The 24,566-nt window shown below is 32.0% G+C and overlaps 3 protein-coding genes across 3 annotated transcripts; 1 reads left to right on the top strand and 2 right to left on the bottom strand.

Moving 5' to 3' along the window:
• Nucleotides 1-15,260: 15,260 nt before the first annotated feature.
• On the bottom strand, nt 15,261-16,547 carry LOC126781449 (uncharacterized). The gene is made up of 4 exons (XM_050506439.1): nt 16,275-16,547; nt 16,000-16,192; nt 15,684-15,903; nt 15,261-15,430 (listed from the first exon to the last, which is right to left on the bottom strand). The coding sequence occupies exons 1-4, from the start codon at nt 16,545-16,547 to the stop codon at nt 15,337-15,339; spliced, it is 780 nt and encodes a 259-aa protein (XP_050362396.1). The 3' UTR covers nt 15,261-15,336.
• A 4,957-nt stretch (nt 16,548-21,504) lies between these two features.
• On the top strand, nt 21,505-22,315 carry LOC126781450 (probable RNA methyltransferase CG11342). Its single transcript, XM_050506440.1, has one exon. It carries the CDS (start codon nt 21,596-21,598, stop codon nt 22,313-22,315), a length of 720 nt encoding a protein of 239 aa, XP_050362397.1. The 5' UTR covers nt 21,505-21,595.
• LOC126781460 (chromatin complexes subunit BAP18-like) lies at nt 21,988-24,033 on the bottom strand. Its single transcript, XM_050506453.1, has 4 exons — nt 23,831-24,033; nt 23,653-23,744; nt 23,033-23,108; nt 21,988-22,529 (listed from the first exon to the last, which is right to left on the bottom strand). Exons 1-4 carry the CDS (start codon nt 23,849-23,851, stop codon nt 22,419-22,421), a joined length of 300 nt encoding a protein of 99 aa, XP_050362410.1. The 5' UTR covers nt 23,852-24,033; the 3' UTR covers nt 21,988-22,418.
• Nucleotides 24,034-24,566: the final 533 nt, after the last annotated feature.

Below are 24,566 nucleotides of genomic sequence, written 5' to 3'. Positions count from 1 at the left end.
TTTTTTTAAAGTCTATATCAAATGACAAGTGAATAATATTCTTGGTTGTTTTTGGTGGACAACAATGTTAATAATGTTTTCAAAACGTTCTTTATAAAGGAACTTAGAGCTGCCTTACGCTATTATTATAAACAGATATTTATTTAATAAATAATTTTCTTATCCTTGACTTGATTACAATTTTTTTTATTCATAATAAAACGATAAATAGAATTTATTTTACGAATAAGCGTTTTTAAAGTACTATAGTATTTAACTAAGAGTTTAAGTCAGATCTAAAGGCTATAAAAACTTAGTATTTTTTGGCATCAAAAGGCAATCAAGCTAATTAATGAATTATGTTATCGTAAAAATACTGATCACACATTTGATCATACATTTGATGCATATATTGATAACATGATCGTCCGATCATGTTATCCAAATGTTTAGAGCTAGTTGTATGTTGTACTTATAATTACACTGGATCACTTTTTAAACGAACACACTAACTATGCATTTATGATTAAATTCTGATTAAAGCTGTAAAAGAAGCTTATCTAGGCGTAAATTAAAATAAAATGGCAGTGTTTTTGTGTTACTTATTATTATGAATTAATAAAAATAAAAGAAGATTATTTTAATCCTTCTTTAAAACGTGATCAAAAGAGAAAACAATTAAATAAATATTACTTCGTGCTTAAAAAATGTTTAGATCGGTTTGATAATAATTTTATGATGGTACCGCCATCTAACGGAAAACCTAACGAACCAGTTTTGCAACAAGTTGCTTGATACTGAACTGAAAAAAAAACAATCTTACATCCTGTGAATTAATAAAATGTATATTTTTATTTAATATCTCAGAATTTGTAATTTAATAAGTAATATTACTAATGCGAGAAAAAATATAATTGTCACATTTTAAGGACATTAAATTAGTTTCGAAGCATTTCCTATCAATGATCTAATATATATTAATGATTAGATGCTATCCATTACATTCCTTTTCCTCCGGTTGGATTCATAAGCATTAAGCTTTCGAATTAAAAATTTAATTTTATGAATACAAAATAAAATATCCTTATGCACTTGATAGCTTTTTGTTACTGAACGATTTCATAGAACCATTTTAATAGTTTCAATACACACAAACAAATACCTTTATATATAAAATTATATAATTATCAAAATTAGATAGACCAAAGTAGATATTGCTAATAAATGAAAATGACCGGAGCAGCCGAACAAAACTACTTACGTGTAATATAATTCAGAAAAGCCACGTTGTTCGCGTCCCCTACTCATTTAGCTGTCGGAGAGTTATTTAATACTGCGAGTGACCCCGGCCCGGTCTTGTCTCTGCAAATGTATTGAACACATCTGCCGGACATTCGAGGTATAATTTCAAAGTAATAAATTTAACAGTTTAAATGAAATATCGTTACATGAATGTGATGTAATCCCATTTAGTATTGACAACGATTACTTTGACTTTTGTGTAATGTATAAACTTAAGCCTCTCAAAAAAATAATTTTCATGCTTGCAATAACTTTCTTGAATGAATAAAAAATAAATAAATAATGTTTATTACTCTATAAAATATTATATACATGATAAAACAGCGTGTAGTTAACATTGTTGGAGGGTAGTATAGTTGAGTTCCATGTGGGATAAATAAAAATTTAATAAACATAGGTACCTTTGTAATTTAATTGATGAATAAGAGTAACCGGCAATTTCTTCGCGATAGAATCTACATGCGATCCGGTGCTAGCCTTAAAAATGAAGTAAAATGAAGATTCAAAAGTCCTTATAAATCCTTATAATTGAACATAGAATATTTTTATATCGATTTCTTTACGTTTTCAGATATTCATCAATGTGTAAATATATTTAGATTTAAATCTCACTAATACTTTTTTACTGTCACTTCATAAAATTAATACCACGCGTGTGACGCGTTATAGTATTCTCAGATTCTTTATATTTCGCAATAACTCAGTAGATACTAGATAGGTGTCGTAAAGCTTTTTTGAAAATAAGTATCTCGTTATAAGTAGTGATGTGTCTATAAATACAGCAGATCGAACGCTTCGAAAAGTATGTGATTTACATTATTACGGGACGTCACCATCTGCTTACATGCTTCCCGATTTGTTCATAATCTAATAAACATATTAGGAATCTGTCAATCAATAAAACATTAGATCAGTAAAAAGTAGAAAATTGTCTATTGAAGCATCTTAATATCTTTGATTAGTTTTTTGCATTGGCAGTATACCTCTGATGTCTTTGTCGTCATTAATATGTAAATAGAGAATTGATAGTATAATAAGACTTTTTTTATAGAATAGGTAGGCGAACGAGCGTATGGACCACCTGATGGTAAGTGGTCACCAGTTCTGACAGACATTAGCATTGTAAGTAATGTTAACCATCGCTTACATCGCCAATGTGCCACCAAACTTGGGAACTAAGATGTTATGTACCTTGTGCCTGTTCTGTGGTAGAATATCTAATGAGTGGGTGGTACCAACCCAGACGAGCTTGAACAAAGCCCTACCACCAGTAAAGGCGTATAGTAATAATAATACATTATAATACTGATTCAGACCAAAATTTTTTCTGAGATTTCTAAATTCTTATTCTATCTATACTATTACAAAACTGTAATACGTACATATTTAATAATGAACCGATTTTGATGAAAATTATAAGAATTAGTCTTAAAAGCTAGCATGTGTTTTATATTGCAAAAACACAATTAAATGAATAGTGAAACGAAACCGATAGAAACGTAATGAGGACTCCGTAATAAGCTATAACACACGCGACCGAGGCCGCAGGTATAAGCTTGTTGAATATAAAATCCACGCTATAACAACGTAACATACCATTCGTAATCTCCTACGTCTTAAATAAAATAGTGTTGCGTAAGTAGTATATGGCCGGTATCTTATGAATTAAATATGAGCGCTTTATTTGATTCCGTAGTCCCTCGATATCTGATAATAAAAAAGAAATTTATCGCACACATACAAGCTTGGAGTAAATGTGAGCTCATAGTCCGCTATTTTTTACGGCCGCCGTCCGTCGACAATCACTTCATAGCGACCCCTGTCCGAGCGTTCGATGACAGAATTATTTATCAGTTTGAAAAATGACGGGAAATTGAATGTAGTCGCAATGTTTACAACGCATTTTCTGTCCGGCGTCCTCGGGGGCTCCTTCCCTCGCGTTCCGATGTCCACTTTTCAAAGAGGCCGTTCGGACGAGGGTCGAAAAAGTGTCCCCAGAGTAAAAAATAAAAAATAAGTATTCGTATTGTATCTAGGTTCGGCGATGTAACGCGTATGGTGGATGACAAAGAGAAAGTAGCGTAGAATGAAAGAGGCATCGAGTCGAGACGGGCGATACTTTATTCATTCGGTTGGTATAATTGTTTTCTGCTCTGGGATGTCATTACGCTATGACGCAATCTATTTGAGTGACCGTAGCCATGTGTCCGCCCCGCATCTGGAAGCGCCGAGGGACATATATCTACTGCTTCTGACTTCAGATCTATATTGAATTATCTAACTCGCATAAGGAAGCTTCGAAGGATAACTCCAGTAAGTACTGCAGTACATTACGAACCATTTCAATTGACGAATAAAATACAAAAAAATCAACAATAAAATTAGTAGTCTCTTTTATAAATATATTCAGACATTGATATTAAACTAATTATTATAACCAGTGTCCGAAATTGGACTATTAACATTACTGAAAATTTGAAGATATATTTGCATTACTTTTTTCTTAGTAACTACAAAGCTCGTCAAAGTTACAAAACAAAAAAAAAGAAAATCCTTTGACAAACAGAGAAGAAAATGGTACGAAATGTTTTTTTTTACCTGTTTAGATTATTTAAACTGAACTGTATAAGTTGTGTTTGTTATACGTCCATTTAATGACAATTCTAATATTTAATTGAGAGTGAGGTGTAAATTTGATTTTTTTTTATTTTATTACGTGTTTATAAAAATAGACCTATGTACATTATTTTATCTATACATCGGAGTGCAATAAAATAAAACGTTTTCTTTTTTATATACCAAAAACAAGTGAAGCCGTAAAGTTAATAGGTAATCTTGTATATATTAAAACAGTTTTATACTTTATTACCTGCGTTAGTACATAGTGTATGTAGGTATCGTATTATAACAGCCATGGCCGCTCGTAAAAATGTTTTATTCACCCCATACGGCGTCGTAAAAGGCGTAATAACGCGAGGAGGCATCGTGGAAGCAATTACCGATCTGTTATAGTTTGTTACAATGGCGCCTGTTTATTATCTTTTTATTATCAACTCATTTGCTGAACAAGGATACCGTTTAATTCAATACTCACAAAGGTCACTGTTAATTATGATGGTGAAACTAATTTTATTAAATTAAAAATAATAGATAAAAACTACATAAAAAAAAACAACAGGCTAAGAGAACATAAGCGATACGACTTATAATTTTGAAATGGATTTTAATTTCCAATATAGATGTTGATTTCCTAATATATCACGTCTAAATAAATTTAAACAGACATTTATGCAAATATTATATTATGTAACAATACTTCCAATTCGGAAAATGTAACATTTATTTACCTAATCGTAATCCAATGAAAAATCTTACATAGGGCGGCTTATGATTGGTGAAGATAACTCAAACAAACTTCGCACCCCATTATAATCATAACAAAATATCATAAGCCCGCCCGCCCTACGAGGAAAAACTGAAGCTTGCATTCGCTATCGTCCGCCTACAATATCATAACGGGCTCCTATTGGCCGTTATAAGTTGATATAATATCATAACGGGTCGGGATTGGGCGAGGGCGCAAGGCGAGCTCCCCGACCCGCGCCCCGTCTCATTAAAGGTTAGTGCACCGTGAGGTGGCCAGCTTTATAATAAGTTGTACGTCCATACGTTCCCGCATCGTTCCCTTCCCGCGCGCCTCAATAAATATGTCGGGAGTGGGCCCGCGCCCCCGCCCGCCCGAGTATGAGCGGTAGGAAATGCCGACCGCCGACCGCCCGAGTCGGATCAATAATAATACTCGCCCATATCTGCAGTGGACTGGATCTGCTTGAGAAAGCGACCGGCCGTACCACCCGCGCCTCCCACCGCCGCCGTTACACAAACAATATAAATCATTTTCTCGATCCTGAAGCCGCGACCACACGCGACCGACTGAAACGCAAACTCCGGTCAGCACAGTAACGAACGTTTTTAATAAGGAATATCCGTCATTTTAATTAACGACAAGGTTATTTTAACTTAAAATAATGGTTTGTATCATATCATAAAAGTAGTGGTTTGTATCATAAAAGTTAGACATAATTTGTGAACTCTTAAAGATTACGTACCTACTCAATTAAAATGGCTTTTTACAAAATCAAATTTAAATTTTCTTTTTTCAATAAAGAAGCATTACGCTTACGTATTGTTAGTTAAATAATAAAAAACTATCACCGGTTCCTAAAAGAAATCACCCAGACTTAAGAAGAACGGCCAAACAAACACTACGGGATATTTCTGTATTTTTTTTATTTAGCTGTTTTTACGTTTACTAAGATTCTTTATATAAAACCGTATACATTGCTCCAAACATTCTAATACGTTAATTTGTTGAAAAAATATATAATTTATTTAACTTATTATTTAAATTTATTTTTACTTTAAAAATATTTTTACTTTTCAGCCATTACAATGTGAAACAGCTCTTACTTCCCGTAGCCGTTTTATGTTTCGTCCAATTCTATTTAAACGTGGATGATAGAAAATCTGAAGTGCCAAGCTATGATATAATTAATAAAAACAAACAATATATATTAGATACATTCCAATGTTTATTTCAGTTATTATATGACCTTGATCGTATGTTTATTATGATTTATTTTTAAGAAAGCTTAGTATATCAAAACTAACCAATTTATACTGCCAACTTTGATATTCACCTTTCGCAGTATTATATCTCTTGTGCTTGTAATAACACAGATTTTTTTGTATCCATGTAGACGAAACTTGGACAAAGTTTTACCACGGACAACCATCAAAACAGAAAAAGCGAACGAACTTATATTTTTGACATTATATAAATATTATCGCATAAGAATATATAAATATAAATTAAACCAATAGATTAAATATCACTTTAAAATATTGAAGAACAAAGCAAATTAACAATTCTAACATAATTAAAGTATTTACTATTGGATGTTTACATTAATATCTGACATAATATGTTAAATATTGTACCCATTTAATAGTTTATCTTACATAACCACGAAAATGACTGATTAAGGATAAAAATGAAAGTTTAGTTTGAAAAAAATGTTCCTACAAAGACTTCCTAAAGTAGGTAACAAGTAACTCATCATCATCAAAACGTGTTTTATCATTTTATGTACTTATTGTCTTATTAAAAAATAATGTAATTTATTCTTAATTTATTTTGGATGTAGATAGATAGAAGATATTTAACAAAATAATATTTAATATAAAAAAAATACGTATAAAAAATGAACATTAAGAAAAATTGAAATTTATAATTTCAAATGTCTAACAGCTCTCAAATTAATCTACAAGAAATATTGACAATGAACAATAGAATACGTGATTTATTATTTGTTCTTATACAATATGTTTAATTGTATATATCATATAAAAAAAAAATATTAATAGTACTCACTTACATGAAGATTTAAATGAATATTTTTTTCATAGAAAAAACTCATTAAACGTAATATATGCATTCGAATACGGAATCAAACAATAGACCTCAAAACGTGGAGAATAATTGTCAAATAGTAAAATAATATCTATTAGGGTAAACAATATCTATTAGTCTTATAAAATAAATTGGAAATTAAAAATAACGATTGAAGAATCCAAAAAAAAAAGAACATTTACGGACGGGCATCTTAAAAATAAATAAATGCTTTGAATTAAAAAAAATGTAATTCTTTCATAAAATTCAAAAAAAAAACAATTTAAAGTACCTTCTTAAACCAAATGTAAACAATAGCTCTAACGGCTGAAAAGAGTGGTGTTTTACTTAATACATAATCTAACTTTTTCTGTTTTATAGACTGTAGATTTATGTTTCTTTAATTACGAATTCGTGTTTCGTAGAATAATCAAAACGTATTAAATTCATTTCTTTTTCCGTCAGCTATAAACTACCATTCTTAATATGTCACGATAACATTCCTAATAGCTCGTTAGTTATTAGTTCATAAATTATTATATTAGATATTAATTAAGTAACACAAAACTATGTAAAATGTCTTTTACTCGTGTATGCTTTAGCACACGCAACGCTTAGTCTTCCTCGTGGAATTATCAAAGTATAACTCATGGTTGCTTAAAAATATATTGTCAGTGTTTTAAATCGAAACTTCAAAAGAAATGAAATTCGAACGCCAGCAACGGGACGATCGTGGCAAGGTTGCCGTGAAGATGCAAGTAGGTGAATACAAGTAAATTTCATTACATCTAGATGCAACATGTCGATCGAGCTCATGGCATTACAGAGCCGGCGAACTTTGCACAATTTATCAAATTGAGTTACTGAGGGGCAATATCGCAGAGCGAACGCAATATTGCAGCGCGTGACCGCGTCTGCAATACGCGCTCAATACATCGGCCGGCGCCGGGCCCGGCACGTCCGCCGCCCCACCCGGCGCACCCGGCGCGCCCGTCTTCTAGCCGCCCGACCCCCGCCGCCCAACTGACCACCTAGATATTTAGCTAACAATGCCTCGCCGCGGCCACCTAGCCTGCTCCGTCCTACTCTCGCCGCCGCATCACTCGACCATCGGACAAGGACCGCTGCGCTAGCCTCCGGTCATTGCTATATTTATTGGCGACGCTCATAAGTACGCGGGTCAGGTTATAAGTTCTACGAAATGAATGGCCGAGCCACGTAGGAGGCGAGTGCCCGTCGCGCTTAACAAGAAAGCACCACCACTGAACTCGACAGGGGGCACCACCCCACCTTCAGTAGCGTTATAATTAAAAAACAAAAGAATACAGAGGCACTCAGCCTCTTTCTTGGCTGCCGCTCGTTCGACTTTCATGCGAAAAGTGCAGTGACTAAGAAATAGCTATTGGTTTTTATCTATTTTATTAAGAGAATTTATGTAACATATTAAATTTTAAGAAAGTCATATAAAGTTAACCCAGAAGTTGCAATTAACTAATTAATATAAATTTATTAACTTAAGGAATGGGTTCAAGTTAATAATTGGTTTTACCTAAGAAGCTAATAGCTAATATGTTTTAAAATAAAATACAAATTTGACTAGTAGGTATGTAGATTTTGTAATTTTTAATTACAACATATAAAGTCAAGAAATATGTAAAAAATACACGTAAAAATGTCTAACCTAATCTATTTTGATAAATCAGCAAATATTTCAATTGTTTATGACCGTAGAAAACATAAAAATTCTAAAAATAAAGTATCTGTTTTTCTAAAAAGGAACAGACTCGCCTCTCACCTACATTGAGTTATTTCTTTAACTGAATAGATATTTTAGAATGGTATTCATATGCATTACTACTTTCCAGATGATAAAATACAGATTCGAGACCCATGTGTCGGACGCTTACAATTCATCCGAGCGGCTCTTATTACGAACACAATTACGGGCTTCGCAGATGACCGCACGGTTTTATAATGCGAAGGCAACGTCGTCCAGCCTCCCTGCCTCATCCCTCACCGCTCCCTTGACCATCGACCGACAATTGTAAATGGCACATAAAATAAATGAATGTGCAGCGGGACTCGCCTCTGCAGCAGACAATATAAATTACAAACGGACGATTATATTCCGGCGGGAATGAAACGTTTTCCTTCAGATACACTTACATTATACGCCGTATCGCCCATAAATATCGCAACCGCCAAGTCCCTCTCTCGCGTCCATTAAATGAAATCGTCTACTTTAATTATAAACGTTAACAATATCAAATAAAAAATTAAAACCCATACTATATACATTGAGTGCATGAAACAAGAAAACAAAAAAAGACCGTTTTTATTTTGATAGCCTTACCATGATTGCAAAATATTAAATTTAATTTATTTATCAGATATTAGATTATTAATTATTCCGCTTCATTATAGCTCCAAAGCTGTTAGGTTAGGACCTTCTTTTCTTGTGAAGAGAAGGGTTGAAGCTTGTTCCACCACGCTCCAATGCGGGTTTTTGGATACATAGGAGAGACATAATTTCATCCAACATATGCAATTTTCTTCAAGTACGAATTGCATTATAAAAATAAATTAAACACAAAATCAAAACTTAGATTCACCTGTTATCTCGTTTACAAATACGAAATATTTACAAGATTTAAATTCACACAAAAGCTAATACCTACAAGCCTACTAAAAATAAGAGGCAAGCGATCCCGTAACCTTGAAGTTAACTCCTGTACCAATTGCTGTCAGCGCTCAGGCCAACGATCAATCATAATATAACTTCGCATATTGTATGAAAGATCAAAGCAGTATACATTATAAGCATACATTGCACTTATTTCGGCTGAGAACATTACGATGGCTTATAAAAAATTACCGAAAAAACCATATTATTTTCCATTATTTAACTGAGATTCACTTACAGAATTGTTTGCGTTATGGCAAATTTCCAATAACATGTCACTTATGTTGCTAAGGGTAATTTATGAGATAATTAGGGCGGGAGATAGCTCGCTCTGCACACAAGACGGGCGTCGTAAATTAGTTTGCCTCCATTAGATACCCACCTTACAATGGATTAATTAAAAAAGCAGGTACAGATAATAAAGTTTAAAATAAAACAATATACAAAGAAAAAAACAAAAAAACTAAAATAAATAGAATGATATGCTCAGCATCCTTAATAATCATTGTAATTGGAACAAAGTTTTGTATTTTTTTATATAATTGATAAAACAATAAAAATATTTACATGACTTACTCCAGGCTAGATCAACATTAAAACAAATAGCTTGTATATTACTTGCTTTCCATTTAGCTAGAAATTACTTTTGAGCATTTAGAAAATCACAGAGACTAATCACGAACGGAATGAGTCATTCGATATCACAGACCAGTCATTTGGTCAGTGTCGCAAAACTAATGACACATAATGACGGCCGGACTAACGTTCAGAGGGTGGTGGCCGGCAAACTTTGTGATGTCATCCAGGTACGCAATTTTCAACTGTATTACATGGTAATAAACTCATGTAGGTATCCATTCATCAGTCAAGGTCTGTTGGTTGGCCTCCCAGGGAGGTCTTCGGGGTACAGTCGCGAGCAACGACGGCCACCTGAACACCCTAGCCGCAGCTAATTGAAGCTCCCTACGGTAATCCGAAATATTCTATAGAGTTTAATGAGATTCGACAAAATGTTTACAGTATATTATGCTATTTATCATTAATTATATTATATACATCAAAACACCGGACTCCTATAATATAATATAGGAATAAGGATATAATAGGAATCATTTGTATTATTTTTTTAAATATATTGACGTCATCTATTATTTACTTGATAGAGTTTAGATTTAAAAGAAAATACAAATTATGCTCACTAGTATGCAGCATGATTACATAGTGATCGAGTGCCCCACTGATCTTATTAGGTGAAGTGCGCCAGCGCAGTGCGTGCACTCGTGGAAAATTATACACACTTCGGCCCGTATCCGAGACGCGTCCGTTAGGAAAAGATGTATTATACTTGGTAATTATCTTTACACGCCAATAAGTCGCAATAATTTCTTTAACTTATAATCATATTTTAAAATATATTAAATGTATCAAGTATAACTTATTATAATGGTAACATTAATGTAAATATTATATTTAAGACAATCGAATAAACTTCATGTGTTAAAAAGTTGCTAAATACATTAATTTACTAAATCAAATTATGTTTATTATCTAATCTCGCAATCAACTAGTTGAACCACGTTTTACCTGCATCCTAATTTTAGTACACAAACCGCAGCTGCGACCGCTGAAAATCAGTGAATTCAGCACAAATAGTATAATTATGTTATTTAGCTACCTTCATCATTATTATTTTGTTGTATTAAATATTAACATTATGGACTTTCAACTTTTAATGAGGGAAATCACTCATATTGTGCTAAGCTAAATAATTTGAAATAGCATAATATTAATTATATACGTCATACTTTATAAGCACTATAAAATATGTATTCGTTCCGACACTATAGATTAATAATAATCTTTTCAATATTTATAATGACTTTCTCCAGACCGATTTGGGCCACGCAAACTATTCAATATACACACAATAAATTTGTGCGAAAACACAGGTAAACACAATCTCTATTCCCTCTTTCTTTAAATCCGATGGGACGGCACTTCGAAACGAGCGAAGAATTTTCGATACAGAACTAGGCTTTAAGTGTTTTTCGAGGCACACTCGAGCTGTTTGCATGCATTGCAAGCAATTTGAATCCAGAATCTCAAAATTATAAGCCTTATACGTAGTATACTAAAATTATTAAAACCAATTTAAATTTCAAACTAATCATTTAACAGATTTTACGTATGCAATCTTCCCAACATTCCTAATTGTCTCTGAAGTGAAAACTAGAAAGTGGAAGACCACTTGTTATTCAATTCGAAATGCACTTCGCAATAATTCTATTTCCACGGACAAGCGTGTGTGTCCACTTACTTTCACTACGCTTTTTTATGAAAGAAAATCTTTCGATCAAATTGATTAATTATATTATCATATAATTTAACTGTTTTAGTATTATATAGTTTAGTATTTTTTGAAAATTAAATTAAAATCGTCAGCTTATTTTGATTCAGAATATTCCGGAAATGTTACTTAAAGATAGATAATTATTTATATATTTACCATTTTAGGTATAATATATTATATGTTGTATATTATATACAAGCTAGCGATACAAGTATGTAACACAAGGCGAGAGCGCTGGACGTGTACGAAGATAGAAATGAAATTGATGAACTTTTCTCGCAGCAATAATGGCTTTGGCACGTACCAACATAATTCCCAACAAAACTTCCTCACTGCCCACCCAAACGCAGGGCTGAACACGTGATTTTTATATATAAGATTATTTTTTACCAACAAGCAATTTAATAAATACCAACAAAGTTTTACATGACAAAGTTACGAGCGATAACAGTTAATTATTTAATATGATTTACTTAGTTTTTAAGTGTTATAGTAAAAATAAATACGTCTCGTCTTAATTTTTTATAACAGAAATACCGTTTCTACTGTCATATAAATATATAACTCTAATTAATTAACAATATGAACAAAGTGTTATCGCTTCTATATTATATTATCTACAAATCTATTAACTTTTCCATACAGTAATTCAATGTCGTTTAAAGTGAATGAGTTTTCATAAAGTTTATATGTATGTTATGATGTTACATTTTCATCTAACAGTATAAGGAGGGGAAAGTCGCTGATCGCCTGCTGCGTTCTCACGTTTCTTAGTACTAAATATATAAATAAATGGTATCAAGGTAAATCAATATTGCTCTGTGGCCTATTTTCACACGTCACTTAATTATTATAAGATTTTTCTTGTGAAAAAAAAATTAAAAATTATTATTTTATATATAATTATTACTTAAACTAAACAAATATGGAAACACATAAAGTATTATTTGTCTTTTTGCTACTTTTAAAACGTCAGGTATAAAATAATATATATTTTGTTGTATTTTTGTTTTGTTTTATGGATATAGAGGCAAACGGGCAGAAGGCTCACCTGATGGGAAGTAACTACCGTTGAAAGTCTTTAAGGAATAAGTAGAGTAGTAAGTCATATCGGATTGGAAAAACCGACGGCGAAAGTTATTTATTTAATATCAAAATTGCTTTACATTATTTCTAATATTTAACCGTACCCACATGAACAAAGTCTATGTCGTAGGTTTCTTAACATCGTTCATGCAATAACTAATTAATTGTTATCCAAATTACCTATTACAAAATTATAAATGAATAATATTAAGGCCGACATATATTAAGTGATTACTTTTTGCCGTTACTGAAGGAACGATGAACGATTTAAAATAAAAAAGATTTTTTTTAAAAGGTAATTAATGCCACCAAACTATAGAGAATAATTTATTTTTCAGACAACCCTGCTTCAAAGGACAACGGTCGGCGGCGCGGTGGCTGAAGAAGGGAACGTACATCCAATATAAGAAGAGAACAAAATAGGTTTATGTCGGATACTTTGACCATTCACCCGTAAAGTAACTTCGCTCTACGACTGACGCCCGCAGCCTCATGTGTTATATACTTATGTATTGAAAAATACATTACATTTTCGTTGTTCTTCCGTATTCATTAATATTATAAGAAAAGTTTTGTGATTTTAATGTAAGGATAAATAATAATTCAATTGTGTTTAATCATAAATAGCTTAATCGTCGGAAAAGAGCAACTACTGAAATTTTTGACAGATCTTTTTGGTAAAATCTATCTTCCGAACCGAATTAAATTTAAATTAATATTGTAAAATGACGATTTTTGAAATAATTGCAAGACCTTGCATACAGTATATTATAGAGAACTTTTTGTCTTATTATGTTTAAAGTATAATAATATTTAATTATTTGATTAACTTTATTTAAGATTACGTTGAAGCAATCGAAGCTTTTATTGTGACGCATGTAGTCATATTTAAACAAAAATAGTTATCAGACAAATAATAATGTTCATTCTCGTAAATAAATTATGTAAACTGAAAACCAACATAATAATATAATTTAATCGTATTTACTGAGATCATTGACACATAGTATCTTGGAATATTTGATATAAACATATACATATATTATGATGATAGTCTAATTTGAGACGCAGACCATTAAGTATTCAAGGCACCCATTGACGGGAACCACAAGCAAGAGAAGTAGCTGATGTGGGCTAATGCAACAGTCACAGTTAGCTCCCTGAGGACACAGCGAGCCTTTAGATATGGATGTATACGTACACCAACATTTAGCAATAAATATTATATTATATTTGTATTGTCCTTATAAACTACTTAGCATGTTAATACGATACATATTTTTAACCAATCATATTAAATACGTGCAAATTAATAAACATTCCAATACACAGCACTTTGTATTAAATAAAAGATCTTATGTTGTACAAAAATAAAGTCCAAAATACACTAAAATGTGGATAAGTAATCAAGTGTAACGTTGCTCCTAAAACGGAAATAAAGCCAACATCACCGCCATGGTACCGCTTAATCAGAGCTGGACCGCCCGCCCTATATTTGCGTATGCAAAGAGACTCGAGCCGCATTAACTATGCCATATAGCCAACGTAGCGTGCAGCGATTGGGCAAACACATATCTGCATTATAAACAGCGTTCGGGCGTACAAACGCGCAATGTGGTCGGCCTTTAGCCGGGCCCGACTAATCAACGAGCTGACCTTCCGCAGCCGAACAAACGCCATACCACACTCCGCGGCATTATCACTGCCCTCCTCAATAGAGATGCTTAGTTAACTGTTTGTTTATCCGTATAGTGCTACTAAAGCAATCAATGAAAGTATATCCTGTACTATAGTCACATTTAGAAAATATATCTTATCGACTTGGTCACAAACATGTTTAACAAAATTAAATTACACAAGATCACCAACATCTAGGCATTCTAACAGTATCTGAGCATGCATGTTCAGTGAATCGGTAAAAAACTTTCTACTTTCCACGTTCGTAGCCACTGCACTCATATACTCATACCTGGAAAATCTTAACATATTTCCTCTCTCCGCTAGAGCGCGCAAAGAAAGTGGATCAGAGTAACTTATTAATTACTATTAAATATTGATCGATATTTTTCAATTCGTTTTAACGATTCATGCTTTAATTAAAAAAAAGAGAAAACATTTAAAATCCACTTAAATGAACACAAAATTTGCGTTACATTTATCCCAAGTAAAAATGTTTTCAGGTATTCTAAAATTTTACACAAAACCAAGGAATAAAACCGCAATATATATTATAATTTTTATTTTATCCTTAAATAATTTAAATTTATGTTTAAATATACCTAAAACCGTAGTCACGATTAAATAAATTATATTAAATTATTAACTGACATAGATTTGAAAGTAGTATGAAGGTGGACAACGGGTTTCTTTAAATAGAATGTCCTTGGGTGGACGGCACTTTGGTTTGAGGTTATTTTGTATGGTTTTCAGCGCAGGGTCGTAGCGAGGCCGGCGTATGTCGAAGTTCGCTCAGCGACCGCGCGTCTACGCATTAGCGCTTGCTTGCGACTGCTCTGCGTAGTATCGGTATGGGTCCATCGCGCCCGATCTCGCTGGCCTCACTACATATAGGTTTCGCCTTCGAATTAAAGACTAGAATTAAAAAAATAAACAGTAAATAAATAGAATACTCGGTAAATTTACTAGCAATAGCTTATTTAATCTTTTACTCAAAATTATATAATAGTGATGTACTACTTTTTATTTTATTCCACCCGAAAAATTTTAATGAGAAGGATTTCTCCTTTTTATTTAACCCCAATTTGGTATTTATATATTTTCATCTTAAAAAGAGTAAGGAATTATATAATTTAATATTAAAAATTATTTACCTATGGTGGCCATCTGCGTGGACTTGGAAAGTTGTTTCACCTGTCGCACCATCATGGCTAAACAGCTTCTTAAGTGCGATGATACCGGCGATCGTTAAGGCTACCTTACTTGCAATCAGCGCTTTACCAGCAATGGCAGCTAAAGTCTTCAACGCTATTCCTCCAACGATGCTTACGGTTGTGAAAATACCGAGAAGCAGGTAGGGCAGAACTTTTTTTCCTGTACAATATTTAAATTTAGAATATTATTTTTATTAAAGTTTAAAAACGTTTAAATTGTATAAAAAATACATTCTTTTATTAACGTCATACACACCTCTACCTCTACCTTCCGATGCAAGATCCATTGAAACAGTATGAGTGCTTAATAATTGCTCGAATCGACTACGTATCATGGTGTCAAGCTTGTCCTCCATCGACATTCCAGGGAGGAAGCGAGGCTCGGCTACAGAACTTGGCGCATCGGCTTGTTTTACCAGGGTTAGTCCATCAGCAAGCTGAACGCTGTCCTGTACAACACATTAAAAATATTACACAAACCATTCCGAACCAATTCACTTTACACAATATTCACTAAGAGCACTAATTCACCTGCTCTACTGCTCTTGTCAGAGCCGTTAGCGCTTTGCCTTTAAGGCACGTCGTTAAGTGTTTCTGCGCACTGCAATCATCGTAAACTTTTCGTAAAATGTTGAACTCTGCGGAAGACCACCAAGATCCTTCATCAGCTCTACCACTGTCAATTTCATTTTGCTCATAATCCTCTATATCCATCCGACGTGATCTTCTTGGCCCATGTACATGTCCAGAAGTGACAACTACACAGATAATTAATAAACCGGCTATCCGAAATGAAGCGCACATGTTTCTATTAATTTAAACACACTACACTTGAAAAATATAATTAACGTATATGAGGGTGGCTTAGCATCGACTGATGGTCGAGGGAAACGATGCGAGCTTATAACGGCGCGTCGCTTCACCGACTAGCACCACCAAACATCCGCCATTCCGCACCAATTCTCTTGCACGCCCACTTACGTAACTGAACTTGAAATGATGGAGAACTATTTTCCAACGCAATTTCTCCGATAAAATGCACAGTAAAAAGCGAGACATACGTACGTATGTTACTACTTTTGATGCGTGTTTCAGATTTATATGTGCGCATGAAAAAACAATAATTGCAGATGGCTTCGCGTGCTCCACGAGGACGTTGTAGTCCCACGTTTCACTCACGGACGACCGGTTTCAGCTCTATTAGTTGCATTTGCAATGTTAGAAACTAAAGTAAATTTGTCTTTAATGCCGCGTGTAGAGGGTCCAAGGTCGATTTGAGCAGGCATTGACCATGCGAATGCAATACGTAGCGTGGATGAGGATGTGCAACACAAGGAACTACGGATATGTACAATTAAAGAAAGTAAGAGTCGTATCGAACCGTAGCGAAATAATAGCTTATGTTATATCACTAATGTATATATATTATTAATCTATTTAATTCACTTTTAATTATGTGATATATGATTAATAAAAATAAAACATTCTAATATTTCTTAACCAGACATGAAAGTAATTTAAAAAATTACAAACTATTCAAACATTACTGTTATGTTATGTAAAAGAGAACTGAACTTACTTCAGACTCTTGTCTCCAAGAACCAGACCATAACTCGGCGTAAAACATGATCATTTTTTAGAATATGATATGCAATAAAAATTACTACTTACATTAAGAATACACGAATATAAATAATGTAACCTTAAGTCGGTTTTCACTGTTTAACAATTGGGTAGTTTATGAAGTATTAGATTTGATATCTTTTCTACTATATCTTTATACGATTCATTGCAATGCTAAATAGATTTTTTTTTGTTTTAAAATTAACATTATGACTTGAATTATTTATACGAGCTATTATCATAGAATTTTATTGCACTAACATATATTTCTGTCATATTTCACACAATGGTTTTTAACTTTCGTCTGTAAAGATGTGTTAATAAATTATTATTCATAATTTTAAAAAATATACGAACACTTCTATACTACGTCGTTTATACGACATCTATATCTAGAAGTAGTATAAATGTTAAAGAAAATAAAACATAATAAGAATAAAATATATTAAGCAGTGTTTTTAAAAACTGTTATTCGGAAATGCAAACTTATATTATATAAATATGAATGAATGTTTTTTGTTATTCTGCCCGTTTACGCATCGTTCTTTCGTTTACGTTGAACTTCGCACAGTCGTTTACGCTGACTTATGGTTTCTGGTATAATACCACCAAAGTACAATAAAGCTCGCAAGTCGTATCGGATAAATTTATATATATATAGATGTAACAATAGAAACCGCAGTTTACATAAACTTGATCTGTTGAAAAACATCCCATTTTTTTTGAAAAATGTAACGTTAAGGATATAAAGCGGACGAAAGAAACTCGCCTTCAATACATAACATATACAATTAGGCGTTCAGTCCCCGAGCTATTAATTGAAACCAAAATCCAAATCCTTACAAATGTCTAAAAATTGTATTGATATCAGCCACATTTCATAATCATAGAATGGTACTTATGGCATTTTGCGTAACGTTGTACTATGGCAGTAAGTTATATATTATAATTACCTATAAGTTAAAAAATTGTAACTTTGCAAATACGAATTACGAAGTACGAAAAAAGATTCGAATCAAAATATAATAATTATATTATTATTTTGCTATTTCATATAATACTATTATATTTCTTCCCAATAACAGTTTGTTTACACACAATTGCAAACATAAATACTATATGTATGACTATATACATATTGTTCCGAATCGGTTAATAAACTGTTAATTAATTTCTTATCAGAATTTAAACTACAAATTTAATTATTTTTTACTTATAAGACAACACAATCTTTAGAAACAAGATTTATCTTTTTTTTTTTGGGAATGACTTTGAGTACTTTCTTCATTAATAATAGAGGAAAACGAATTGAAACGTTCCTATTGATTATAAGCGTGACACATGCATTGAACTATTCTCTACTCATCGATATCCAAACTGACCGGTTGATATTTTACGCGCTCTCATAATAATAATAATAATAATAATATCCTGGGACATTTTTCACACACGGCCATCTGATCCCAAATTAAGCTTGTACAAAGCTTGTGCTATGGAAACCAGACAACTGATATACTACATATACTACTTTTCTTTTGTAAATACATACATATATAAATAATTACACTCAGACTCAGGACAAACAGACAACCTTCGGCGTGAAAAGTATCTACCAACCACGCCAACCGGCTCGTCATAAAAAACTGTAATCTGTATTCTCAGTGAGGTCTATCTTTATATAATATATACATGTGGACGACACTCCTTGGTTCCTTCAGCAGCTGGTAACCTATGGAAGACGTATAAATAGGAGGACCGAAGTTACGTACTGGGCCCAGTCTACGTAAGCTAGTTGCTAATGTTGAAGGTAGGTGCTTAGGTTTATTTCCCTATTGTACGTTACATATATATATATATATTTTATAGAATAGGAAGGCGGACGAGCATATGACCACCTGATGCTACCATTGGCATTGTAATAAATATTAACCATCGATATTATATTATGGAGTTAACCGCATTCGCAGTAGGACCTTCCCACTGTTTATGATCTCCTGGTATAGAACACACTCGCTCCATAATCAAGATTGAAGTCATCCGCGTTCGGTGAGACCAACTCACTATGTATGATCTCCTGGTACATGACACACTCGCTCCATAATCAAAATTGGAGTCATCCGCGTTCGGTGAGACCAATTCACTGTGTATGATCTCCTGGTACATGACACACTCGCTACATAATCAAAATTGGTGTCATCCGCGTTCGGTGAGACCAATTCACTGTGTATGATCTCCTGGTACATGAGACATTCGCTCCATAATCAAGACTGAAGTCATCCGCGTTCGGTGAGACCTTCTCAGTTTTTATGATCTCCTGGTACATGACACACTCGCTCCATAATCAAGATTGTAATTTACGTATTATTACAATATTGTTAATGAATGGTATGTTTGTGCAGGTGGGTAGAGCTTTGTGCAAGCTCGTTTGGGTATGTACCACACACTCATCGGATATTTTACCGCAAAACAGCAGTACTTAATATTATTGTATTACGGTTTGAAGGGACATAACATCTTAGTTAGCAAGGTTGGTGGCGCATTGGCTTACTATCAGGTGGCCCATATGTTCGTCCACCTACCTATTCAATAAAAAATAAAAACTACTGCACTCATCTCAATAGCTTACGATCCTAATAATTTTATTTTAGTTTTACATATATAAGCAAAATATTTCGCCAAAATCAATTCGAATCAAAAGATACTTTTGCAAAATCAAAGAAATCTCACTACAGTTCTTGTATTTGTATGTACTTATCAAGTGAAGTTGTATGTACCTGTACAATTTGAATGTATTATAACGTGCTCGTAAATATGCCATTGGTCTAATTGTATAAATTCATGCAGTGGCAGAATTGTTGGTGTACAAGATACTACAAATGTATGCAACTTATAACTTACACATTAGGTATTTTAATTATAGTCACATGTGTTTTTTAATTTTAATGTAGGATTTCTTTATATACACGTCGTATCGGAAGATAATGTTAATGGTTTCTTTACAGCAATTTTATTATAAAAATAACAACCATACCAACATTTTGGGTATACTCGCTTAAATATTAATCGTACTCGTAGTTTTATTATTTTTTAGACAAAATCGTACGCTGGCATAATTATTAGCGTTCTTGCAACTGTAATATTTAATTATTTTTTTAAATTTCAAATCGTTACGGAAGTTTTGCCAGATGATTATCTTGGTAGAGATAGAAATAGTAGAGAAATAAATGTCACGAGTTTAAGTGAACACGCAAAGTAGGTACCTACTCTGCGTGTCATCTCCGCGACGCAAACTTTTGTAGCAGTAGGTCTTCGCATTCGCAGCTGCCGACTTCGCAGAAACTCGTCAAGCAAGAGTACGAAAAATATCATTAAAGTTCTCTTTGAAGTTTGAATTTTACGTTGAGGGATTAGGGACGTATTTTTTTTTAGATTTATGACCACGCTTAAAGTATCTAAGAGTATATTCAATGAACATATAATCATTAAAATCACTTTTTAATTTACGAAGATATCGAGTAATATTCACACAACAAGTGCTACAACCGCTAGTTTTCAACCCTTATTGGATTCTTAGTGGTGGTTTTTTCTTCCAGCTGAAATAACTAACCTTCACATATATTCCATTCAATCATCCTTTTAAAAAAAGAATACTTATAAAAATCACCATCAGCGATGAAAAATGTTCTAACGTTAATTACAACACAGAAAAAGAATTATCTGCTTTTATATTATTTTTTGTGTAATTTTTCATATTTTACTTCATGATTTTTAAAATGATTACTTTTTAATAACTATATTATAAGCCCGTGTTTAACTCATTTATTTCGCTTTCCACTAATCGGCAATTGAAAGGCCTATGTTCCATACAACCACACCAAAAATTTAGCTTAGGCAACACTGTATCACTTCACCATAAACGTCAATAACGTCACTCCGCTGGCAGGTCAGGGTCAGTAAATAGGTACAGCTGGTATAGTAATCAAGACCAAATCAAGTAGAAATAGTGCCATCTGTCTTACTTATTTTATTTGTAATCATATATTAACTATTGACTGACTTTTCGATAAATAATCTTTAATTAGACGGGTATATTGATCTATAAAAAGTATAAATACCTTGTAACTTTATATAATATCTAAAGCTTTAAATAAAAAAAAAACGCCTATATATAATTTTATTAAAATTATATATTTACATAACTATTACAATAAAAGAAAATATAAATCACAATGTCACATGATACTAAAGATTTATCATTTACTGGAAATAATCCTGGTGCAGCAAAATTTGGCAACTTTATAAACTATTACTCTTTTCACAGTTCAAAAGAAAGAATAAATAACTTACAACCTAAAATATTTCCACATACAGAAAGTGAATATATTCATTGTTTAGATATAGGCTGTAATACTGGTGAACTTACAGAAGAGCTATATGTTTATTTAAAAACTGTATATCCTAAGACTAATATAAAAATTTTAGCCATTGACATTGACCCCACTTTAATAGAAAGAGCTCAGGAACGAAACACTCATAATGGTATATCATTTGTTACAAGAGATATAACTACTGAAAATGGTTGCAAACTAATACAGGAATATATTAAAAGTGAAAAGAAAAAAATGTTTGATATAGTTTTTTGTTTTTCTGTCACAATGTGGATACATATTAACAATGGAGATTCAGGATTACAAAAATTCTTAATATTTCTCAAAGAAAATTCTAAGTCTATTATCATAGAGCCACAACCATGGAAGTGTTATAAAAATGCTCAAAGAAGAATGAAGAGATCTGGTCAAGTTTTTGAGTTATATGAGTCTCTACATATTCGAGATAATGTAGATAAAGAAATTGAGGATATTTTGTGTGATAAGACACATATTAAAATTTATGAGTCACCTTCTTCTTCGTGGAATAGAAAAATCCAATGTTATCATCTAAAAGAATGATTCAAATACTTGATCAATGTAACTAAAATTATAGATTTTGGATACTATAATTATATGTACAACTTATAATAAAGTAAAAAAATCTGTTTTGTGTTTATTTAACTTATGTTGTTGTAACTTCTTCTGTGCTGGATTCAAACTCCAACTTGACATCATTACCAAGTCCTTCAACATCCATTTCAGACTCTGGAGCATTTAGCATATTAAGTGTTACCTAAAAAAAAATATTATTACTCTAGGTCCATAATACAAAAAGTGAACATTCAGAAATTGGTTTAAAATAAATGTTGAACAAGATTAATGATCTTCATTCTTTGCATCAATAAATAAAATATAATACATTAATATATAAATAATTACATTAATTTAATTATTCTATATCAACAACACCTAATGCTTGTTAGAATCAGGTCACTGGTCCAAATTAAGAAACTATCAAATTAATTTTGTTGACGTAACTTATTATGCTTCATGCATTAGCCATTAAGTTTACATAAAAATATATATTATCCACACATTTTATTGACATAATCTAACTATAAGCAGTTATTATTGTTGCAATTAAACTATTTTGGAAACATCAGTTATAACAATACAGTTGTTTCTACCACGTTTCATGTCCAAACAAAAAGATGTTTAAAGTATTCAAGTTAATATCAGTCATAAATGCAAACCATGAAAAGTAGACAATATAATATGTTTCTCTTGTATGCTTACCTGACCAGAACCACTATTGCTTACTCCCAAACGTTCATCCTGAATTTTTCTTTTAACAGGTGTTTTCGACTGTGTACTGTAAATGTTTATATTTAACTATTATTAAACTACAGGATAAATAAAAATGGAAATGTTAATTTTTTGATAACTCTTAAGAGTTAACACTGTTAACAGTGACTAAGTTTTACTGACAGTACAATCGGAATACAAATCGGAGTACAAGTAAACAAGTACATATTTAAATGAACCAAGTTAAACTAAAATACACCATAATATTTCAAAAATTTTTTAAGTATTAGACTATTATATTTCATTGTTTTAAATACTACAATATTTTAATATTGTCAAATATCATATTGATATATATAATCAAGAATATAACTTTGATTAAAGTTTGACACATAAGTCATTATTTTTAACGTCTAATAATCGAAATGGTATGCATGTGGTATAATTCTATAGCTTTATATATTATGATATTTTCGAAAAATATTTTAGCGAACAGGAATTATATTACAAAAATACTTTACCCTACAAGAAATAAAAAATAAGGTCTTATGTTTTAATTTATACTCAATCAATAACGACATAGTTTCTATCTTTTGTAAACTGAAACAAACCTTGATTGCTGCTCCGTCATTGGATGCAACATCATCGTCATTTCTGCTAGTTTATTAAAAGCTGCACCAGCTTCTGTAAATATTTCGCCCACCTGAAATTTACAAGTTTGTAAATAACGATATAGCCACAAATATAACTAACTATCTATAGTTGAATTTGTTATGGTTTAGTTAATACCTTTGCAGCAGAATTATTCATTTCGAATACGTACTTTGAACTACGTATTAATTTTATACACAATAATAAGTTTTCTTTCCGGAGTCTTCTGGAAAATACCAACTGAAATATTATATTGGTTGTGAATTGTGATTGTAAATTAACTTTGAATACACTCAAACAAATAAATTTGTATATTTGAAAAATCTGTATTAATTACTAGTGATGGACTGAGGGTTATACACTGTATATGTCAAATCATAAAACTTATAAAATCGATAATCTTTTTAAGCATTATTTACGAAGTAATGGAAATACATAGTATTTACAGTTATTTTTTTTTAATATTGTTTTGTTTTTTTGTTTAATACCTACTTAAATAAAATATTTATCAATGTCCTAAAATTTTAAATGATTCTACGCGAAGATATTTAAACTTACATTATATAAAGTGTTAAGTAATATTTATGTATGTTCTCGATTTCACAAAAGCAATTTATCCTTCCTTGGACAAGGTTCACTATTTTCCAAAGAATACATGTAACTATTATGTTGATTTAGATAATGAGTGGAGTTCGGGTTTGTTATTTTTTCTTTATATAATGAATTTAATTATATGCACTTTAAAATATGGAAAATTGTTAAAAGTAATAAAATTATAACCCATTCTTCTCGGCAGAAACTACAGTCTGAACCATTGATTCGTTCGTTTTACATTAAATATAATCTTTTAAAATAACAATTATTTACAATATTA

The sequence above is a fragment of the Nymphalis io genome, chromosome 3 (assembly GCF_905147045.1).
Source record: "Nymphalis io chromosome 3, ilAglIoxx1.1, whole genome shotgun sequence".
In the NCBI taxonomy this organism is placed as follows: domain Eukaryota; kingdom Metazoa; phylum Arthropoda; class Insecta; order Lepidoptera; family Nymphalidae; genus Nymphalis; species Nymphalis io.
This window is presented reverse-complemented; position numbering and strand designations above follow the sequence as displayed.

What these genes read in the sequence shown, in the direction of transcription:
- LOC126781449 (XM_050506439.1), bottom strand. Translation starts at nt 16,547, where the DNA reads ATGTGCGCTTCATTTCGGATAGCCGGTTTATTAATTATCTGTGTAGTT. An exon ending in ATCGGAAGGTAGAGGTAGAG is followed by an intron (nt 15,904 to 15,999) that starts GTGTGTATGACG and finishes AATATTGTACAG; the next exon opens with GAAAAAAAGTTCTGCCCTAC. An exon ending in CACGCAGATGGCCACCATAG is followed by an intron (nt 15,431 to 15,683) that starts GTAAATAATTTT and finishes TTTAATTCGAAG; the next exon opens with GCGAAACCTATATGTAGTGA.
- LOC126781450 (XM_050506440.1), top strand. Translation starts at nt 21,596, where the DNA reads ATGTCACATGATACTAAAGATTTATCATTTACTGGAAATAATCCTGGT.
- LOC126781460 (XM_050506453.1), bottom strand. Translation starts at nt 23,851, where the DNA reads ATGAATAATTCTGCTGCAAAG. An exon ending in TGAATAATTCTGCTGCAAAG is followed by an intron (nt 23,745 to 23,830) that starts GTATTAACTAAA and finishes TGTAAATTTCAG; the next exon opens with GTGGGCGAAATATTTACAGA. An exon ending in GCAATAGTGGTTCTGGTCAG is followed by an intron (nt 22,530 to 23,032) that starts GTAAGCATACAA and finishes ATTTTTTTTTAG; the next exon opens with GTAACACTTAATATGCTAAA.